This window comes from Alligator sinensis, unplaced genomic scaffold, assembly GCF_000455745.1.
Source record: "Alligator sinensis unplaced genomic scaffold, ASM45574v1 scaffold123_2, whole genome shotgun sequence".
Lineage (NCBI taxonomy): Eukaryota > Metazoa > Chordata > Crocodylia > Alligatoridae > Alligator > Alligator sinensis.
Window position 1 is genome coordinate 1,398,811 of NW_005841917.1, and position 8,113 is coordinate 1,406,923.

The following is an 8,113-nucleotide window of genomic DNA, read 5'->3' on the forward strand; positions in this document are numbered from 1 at the left end:
CCGGACCAGGAATTCCAATGTCACTGCCCACAAGGAGTCCTGACACCAGGATCCTGTGGGGTGGCACTACCTCAGAGCTAGCCCTTAGGGACACTCCATTCCACTGCACCTTGGATTCGCACAGACCCTGAGGGTAAAACTGTGGGCAAGTCCATTAAGAAAGTTCCGGTTGAAAGGGCTACCCAGTAACACCAGCTCCAGGAAAGGCTGCTCCAGGAGACCCCAGTGACACCCTGCAGGGAGCCTCCAGAATGCAGCCACCCATGGGTATAAGTTGCCCTGTCAGTGTCATATGCTTTTGAGGTCTTTCAGATGCCAGAGCGCTGCTCCATTGCTGGGCCCTACTTGTTGTATCCCTTGGGAAGCGTGGGCCCTGAAACTCTTACTGGGCATATGGCAAACCTATCACTGAAAGTTTCTTTAGGTGCTTCAACCAATGCCATCCCAGGGTAAAGACGCCTGTTACCCATGTAGCCATAAAATAATAAAGCTATTGTAGCTGATAAGGGATATGGGAACCCCCGACCCTGAAACTCCTTTGCCAGAGATTCTGTATATAACTAGTGCACAGCAGTGGTTTTCCACACCTCTTTAAAAATGGTTACAATAAATGGTTTTACTTTTTTAATTCTATGTCCAAACGATGCAAAACAATAAAAATAGGGATGGCCAACCAGCAACATGTTGGCCACAGAAAGTCTGTGTGTGCGCTGCATGTGAGCCCCTCAGTAAAGATGGTGTTGAGCTGGAAGTAGTGAGTCTCGAGCCTCCAGCTACACAAAATGGAGAGGCAGCAGCTACCTTCTGCAAGAGGTGTAATTGCTAAGTGGCAGATTGAGACTTCCCTAGCTCAGCAGCTGTTGCCAAATTAAGGGCTTTGGATCGTTGTTCACCAAATAAAACTGCAGTGGTTGTAGAGCCAGGGAAGGCCCTATGATACCTCCACCCTCAGCAATGTCCTGCTGAGTCTCCACCATTGGAATAGAGATTTAAGCCCCCTGCCTCCTTTCTAGCACCCCAGGGTATATGCTGTATCAGGTACACCTCTGGGGGTGAGGATTGGAGTGGCACTTGGATAGAAGTAAGCCTGGCAAAACTTCGGGCACGCCTGCCCAAAAAGTTGGTTACTGCAGCTCTAACAGATAACGCACTAAGCTGTGGGAGTACTGGATCTATTCCTGGCTTGGCAGCTGAGCTGTTATATGATATTGGCAAGAATCTCCATATTTTGTGCTTCAGTATTCTTTATCTATAAATTGAGAATAAATACTTTTGTGACATTGCGTTTGATTTATAAATGATGGGGCTTTCCCTATATAAAACTTTGTTGGTATTGTTGTTTGTGACTCGATATGAAAGAGGAGTTTGCCAAGAGTTAGCCAATTATAGCTACTGGTCAGAAAACATCGTGTGCTGTTCTTAACAGTTTAATAATCTTCATTTTTAACAGAATCTTGAGGTAGGGTAGATTTCTCACAGTCTACATGACTGCTTATAGATTTTAAATAGACTTAAATAGATTTTACCGTGGTGTATTTTATAATAATGAATAGATAGCAAGCTGTATGATCAAGAATAACAAAAGGTCATCTGAATCTGTCAGCGTTTAGGATTCAGAAGGATGCAGCTGTTATTTGCTATTTATTTCTTTTACATCATATCTGCTGTATTTTGGGGGGAGGGTTGGACTGAGGGATTGCAATGAGTTTGAGAAGGTAGATTTCTAATAAGAAATAAGCAGCAGCACTTTGTTATTAAAACTTAAGAATTAAGTTTTAGGTAACCCAGTCATTGATATTTTTTTCCACTTTTGTGAAGGCCATGAATTTTCAAGGGCGATTAAAATTTCTTCATGGACAGAACAAGAAGGGGAAGGATGGTTCTACTCTGTCTCCTCAGCTGGCTTTGTTTGCTGTAGCTACCCCACTGCAGCCTCCATCCATCCTTGAGATACGAACCAAAAACTTCATCTTCAGAACTAAACACAAGCTGGACTTCACGCCTACAGGCTGTGATGCAAAGTATGTGCAAGATCTTTTGTTTAAGATGTTATGTAAATCTCTTTACTAACAGTTCAAATTAGCCATTAGCCCTTTAAAATCTTGAAGTGCTTAGTACTTAGATTGATATTGCTAAGCATGTATTGGAGTTGTAGGAAGTATCTTGATATTAGAGTATTTTGGTGTTTCTTAGCAAATGAAGAATTTGTAAGTTGAATGGGGACTGTGTAAAGAAACCATCTTTAAAAGCAGTTTTTAAAAATAATTCTCATTCCAAAACACAAGAAAAAATTGCTCTTCAGAATAACCTTTATTAAATATGATTTGGAGTAATATCCCCTGATGTGAATGGATTACATTAAACTCAGAGTAAGCTTTTCATCACTTCCATATGAATACCCTTTTAATACATATAGACTTAACTATTATGGAGAGGTCATCTGTTGAAAATTAACTATGAATTAAAATGGTACAGAAATTAAACAAATGAAATCTGTTTTTTATAGTGTGTTTGACCAACTTCCAAATGATTCTCTCTAAAAAGCAAAACAAAAGACAACTACATTAGTAGGTGACAGATCAGCATAGCAAAAATTCCATTAAGTTTCTCACACTCCTGCCAAAAAGCGCCCTCTGGCTTCTCCTCATCCCTCCTTTTCAAATTTAAGATTTCCTGTGCTTTTAGGCTTTTCTCTTCATTTATAATTGGCCATCTGAGTTTGACTTCACAATGCAGTCAGGTTGTTGTCCACCATTTTCCAGCAAGCTTTTTCATGTTCCTCAAAATACTGATTGAGAAAAGTAGGTATATGAGTAAAAATTTGTAAGCCATAACATTTCTGTCTTTCCCCATTTGTCTTTGTATTCATCTTTCAATTTCCACAATCTCCTTTTCTTCTTATGGCCAAATCATTTCTTTCCTTTTCTTATGTCCCTTTTTCCTTTTCTTTGTCAGTTCCTTTTGCTTGTCTTTCCATTGTATCTGCATTTCTTTTGCTTCCCTTCTTTTTTTCATTTCCTTCCCAGTCCCTGCCCCATACTGCCCTTCCCTGTCACCTTTCATCGTTACCTGTCCTCCCCCCAGCTTCTTCACAATTACTGCTTGTTCATTTCTTCCTTCCCATCCCTGATTTGCATCTTTTTGACCCTTCAAAAGGACTTTTACAGAGTTATGTTTAACTCTTACGGCTATTTCTTGCACAACTGTTTTACACTTAGTAAGCGTATCCACTCCTAAACTGAGGAGCTTAGGTGAATGGTGTGTCTTTGGGCATTGGAGATGGCAGAAGATATCTAATTAATTACTAGATGAAAGAGGTGCTTAAAATATTTTCCTGTTTTAATGGGACCAGAGCTGAAGTGGCATGTGCTTCTGGCCCGCTGAAGGAGAATCAACAAGAGTATCTCAGCGACTTCTTCATTACAACATAACGGCCCATAGATTACTGATTAACAAAAACAGCATATTTGTGGTTAGAGTATTTACTAGAAGAAAGTTGCCTAGAATTTTGAATACCTGTCAGACTAAGTAAGAAAATTGAGAGCACATTTTCCCCCTAAAGTTAGGCTGTCTAATTCCATATTTAGGCACATAGCAATAAGAAATTTTGCTATGTAAAAAGACCAAGAAACCCAGCAATGTACACTAAGGTAAATAGGAGTTGCAACCTATATTGCCAGAAATTTGACCACTAATATATTCATAGGCTCCTAATGCTGCAATTAAGTACCTAACTTAATTTTAAGCCTCTGTTTTTGAACATGCTAGCTTTTTTGTGGCCCTAATTCTATGTACTAAAAATGGCATAGCTAAATCATGAAATCTTTTTATTGAAATTTTAACGGAAATTATAGACACACCTTTGCATGCTATCTGTTGTAAATCTTTTTGTCCTCTCTTGCTATAGGTAATATATTATATCTACAGGAGGTTTACTCCTTGTTTAAACTGTGAATGGGTTCAGTAAATAGAACTGAAGGTCTTCCTTTTTGTCTTACAGAGGGAAAATTGTTCTGGGATATACTGAAGCAGAGTTGTGCATGAGAGGAACAGGTTATCAGTTTGTTCATGCAGCTGATATGCTTTATTGTGCTGAGAATCATGTCCGAAGTAAGTGTAATTCATTGCTGGTAAGGCAGGCTGCTAAAACAAAGCCAGATTGTATTATACTGAAGAATTGTGTAACACAGCCTATATTAATCTAGGTATTAACAAAACAAATACTTTTCAATGTAGATGTCTTCCTACTACATGTAACAGTTGATGCTGGAAGAAGTATTCTATATTCCTATCTAGCCAACTTTCCACTTAAATGGCCCAGTTCCTGTCGCATCTTGCTGTTCACGCTTCCTCTTCTTCATAGCTTAACTGTTGCTATTTCAACAACGTCCCTTGGGCAGAAGGACTAATTTTAAGAGAGGTTTCCTGTCAGAGACTAAACTGAGTGCTTTCTTTGATCCTGATTTAGCTTTCTTAACATAAATTAATCCCTAAAGATGTCTATTCATGTTTTATAAATCTCAATTATTGTGTTCTACTCAAGAGCTGTTTAAGATGAGAAGTATACTACTTTTTTTCTAATGTCAACCAGTGATATGGTGAACTTCTTTTGGTCCTTTGTTTCTGGTACTTGTAATATTGTGCTCTCTGGAAGCTTTTGGAGGTGTCATTAACAGGTTCCCTACTAGCAAACGCATTTTTACTGTTGCTGTCTTTTGAAAGAATGTTTAATGTCCTTACTGGTTGGTTTTAGGTTACTTGCATATAGTTAAAACTCTTGTGACCCTGCTTGTTCATAATTAGTTGTAGAGCAAACTGGTATCTGTCTTTTACTCCTAGTCAATGAGCGATGACAAAGATGTGGGCTTCTTCCCAGGTTGTGCTTGCATAGTTCAGTGTCTGTGTAGAGTACACTTAAAGTTGGTACATACAGGACACATCTATACAATAATATTAATGGAACACAATAAACTCCAGCGCAGTTCATGCTGCAGTTTATTGCTCATGGGTACATAGCACCCAGGACTGCAGCACACTGATCCAGGGCAACACAGCCTTGGCTGGCAGGGAATCTGAGGGGTCAGCTTGCCAGGCCAGGGCTGCTTCTGCTCGACTCAGCATGCTGTGGACGGTCTGGCTGGAGCTCAATGGTGCTACAATGCAGTTCTGTCCAGCAGGACATCCCACCCTGTAGCACCCTCGGGCTACAGCCAGCCCTGGTCACTGTCTACATATACGGTGCAGCAGCGTAAATAACTCCTCCATAGAATAGTCTTTGTGTTGGGCAGTACTATCCTATGGCAGAGTGAATCAGTTTACTCTGGCCTAACAGCAGTTCTTGTGTTGGCAGTGACGCTTTACTGTGGAGCTAATTAGGTAACTTCACAGTAAGCATCTTGTGTAGATGCACCCACAGATATTACAAATTTGGGAAGCCTTAGAGAAGAACTTAGTGATCGATTTAGTCACTTCAACTAAAAACTGGTCAAAAGAAAGTGAAGATATTAAAAGATAACTACTGATTACTTCCAGTTGTGTCTGAGACCAGGACTGAAAATGGTGGTACTAATGAGAAACATAGATTTCATAGACATTAGGACTGGAAGGGACCTCAGGAGATCGAGTCCAGCCCCCTGCCCCAGGGGCAGGAAGTCAGCTGGGGTCACAGGATCCCGACAAGATAAACGTACACATGTCTCTTCAAGGAGTCCAGAGTAGGTGCTTGCACCAGCTCTGGCAGCAGTCTGTTCCAGGCCTTGGGGGCTCGGACAGTAAAAATGTCCAGCCTGAAATGGTCTTGGAGGAGTTTATAACCACGTTCCAAACTTTTTAGAACTTCCTATGTTTGGAGACTTAATAGATCTAATAATGAAAGGTTCTAGGAAGTAGTGAAGTGAGGATCTCCATATTGACTTTCTCCAGTGCTAGTGTTCTCTATAATACATTATTTTCTCTTTACAGTTCTTAAAACGTTATTTTTCTTTTTAACTTAATTTTCTCATTTAGTTTTAATGCAGTTATTGATGATGCAATTATTTTGGCAGTTTATATATAATTAAAGTGCGGGCATACTTTAAAGGAATTTGCAGGAAAAGTAATAGCAGTTACATTTTTGAGGGAGACTTCAAATAATTTACACTTAAGCTGCTCACTATTGTACCACTGTTTTCGTGCCAGTGCTATATAAATTAAAGCACGACACAATCTGAATTAATAGCTAACGTTCTGTCATGTTTATCATTACAATTGCCTTTTCTCTGTAAACTAGCTCAAGGCTTTTTCATATACTTGTTTTTGTATTTAGTGGTCCCTGCAATTGGGGAAATAATGGACAATGATTCATATGGGGTATTCTCAATCTTTAATGGATTTCTTGAAATTATTTTTGTGCTTTGGCTTTTATATATTGATGTGTAACTGATGTCAAGCATGGTGGCAAGTAAGCTTTCAATATATCATTTAGTTTTATTTCCTGGGGCCAAATGGGCTTAGTTTTCATTTCTCCATGGCCTTTTTGAGAACATAATGCTATAATGTGGATATATGTTTACACTATAATAATTACCACTATTCAGTATAAACTTGCTTTTCACACAGTGTGCTATAAACATAATTCTATGTTTCATTGTTTTTTAATTGCACTGAAATAAGTAAGTCTGACCTTATCAATTCTAGTGATAAAAACAGGAGAGAGTGGCATGACAGTGTTTAGACTTCTTACCAAAGAAAATCGATGGGCCTGGGTACAGGCAAATGCACGCCTTGTCTACAAAAATGGAAGACCGGATTACATCATAGCAACACAGAGGCCTCTTACGTAAGTAGTTGTTATATAATGACAGTATCATTTGAAATTTTCCAAGTCATGATCTGAATTGTAGATCTTAAGCAAGGATTTGGCAGGGGAGGTTTGTTCAGTTTGAAATGAAGTGCTCTCTGTCCTGAAGCAGAAGGCTTTATTGTAATCATTTTAAATGTGTTGAAACAATCGTTGCAGTACTTCCACTCTTGATACATTTCTCTCTTGATTGTCTGAAGCTATATGTAATGCTGATCATGACAGATGCCATTGAGGCTCCAGGTACAACAGTACTTCAACCCAACCTTTAATTTTCACCCTATCTAGGCTGGGGAAAAGAAGATATCCAACTGCAGCTGCATAGACATAACAATTACCTATAGACATTAGCTTCATGGTACAGTACTAACTGTATTTTTAACATCATTCATAGAAACTCAGCACTTCCTCCTGGGAAGTGAGGGGAAAAATGACAGTTCAGTACTGAATTATTCATACATCTAGCCAATCAATAACAATTTTGCCAGAATATTGTGCACTAATGTTCATTCTCAAATCGTAGTATTATAGAAAAAACATGGAATATGTTATTATGTAAATATAAGATTTGGAAATGTACAGTGACATTACAGTTTAATCTCCTCTATTTCATAATCTGTTATTCATTTTACCCACTGAAGTTGAGTTTTAGTTAGCTTTTTTAATATTTCAAATGCAAGGGACAAAAGTAGCACTAAACTTTTGCTGTAATTAGTGTAGCACTCCAGTTACTGTACCATATGTGTGTTTTAATTTCAGAGATGAAGAAGGAGCAGAGCATCTACGGAAGCGAAACATGAAGTTGCCATTTATGTTTGCCACTGGTGAGGCTGTGTTGTATGAGGTAACTTTCCCAGTGCCTAGTCTAATGGATCCTTCTCAGGCAAAGATGAAAAGTATCATTGGGAAAGGAGCTGCTGCCAAAGCTACACTACACACAGAATCTGTTGATCCCAGTTCACTGCTGGGTGCCATGCTAAGGCAAGATGAGTCTGTGTATCTCTGCCCTCCGGCGTCAAATAAACTTTCCTTTGAGAGAAGCTTCTTTACAGATGCCAGGGATGAATTGGGCAATGTTAGCAGCAGCAGCTGGCAGGATAATCTCTTACCAGTTGGAAATAACAACATCCTGAAGCAGGAGCTAACTGAGTGCCCCCAAGAAAGCAACTTCATACTTCCTGAAGACAGTGCAGAGCTCTTTCAAGATAACAAAAACAGTGATTTGTACAGCATCATGAAAAGTCTGGGTATTGACTTTGAAGATATAAAATGCAT

The 8,113-nt window shown here is 39.2% G+C and overlaps 1 protein-coding gene across 1 annotated transcript in view; it reads left to right on the forward strand.

The window, feature by feature from the left end:
• Positions 1–8,113, forward strand: part of AHR (aryl hydrocarbon receptor) — a 94,252-nt gene that overhangs the window by 76,742 nt on the left and 9,397 nt on the right. Inside the window, 5 exon segments of the mRNA XM_025198227.1 lie at positions 1,819–2,021; positions 4,001–4,110; positions 6,676–6,817; positions 7,598–8,109; positions 8,112–8,113. The exon segment at positions 8,112–8,113 is cut by the window's right edge and continues 720 nt beyond it. Coding sequence (XP_025054012.1) covers positions 1,819–2,021; positions 4,001–4,110; positions 6,676–6,817; positions 7,598–8,109; positions 8,112–8,113 — 969 coding nt within the window.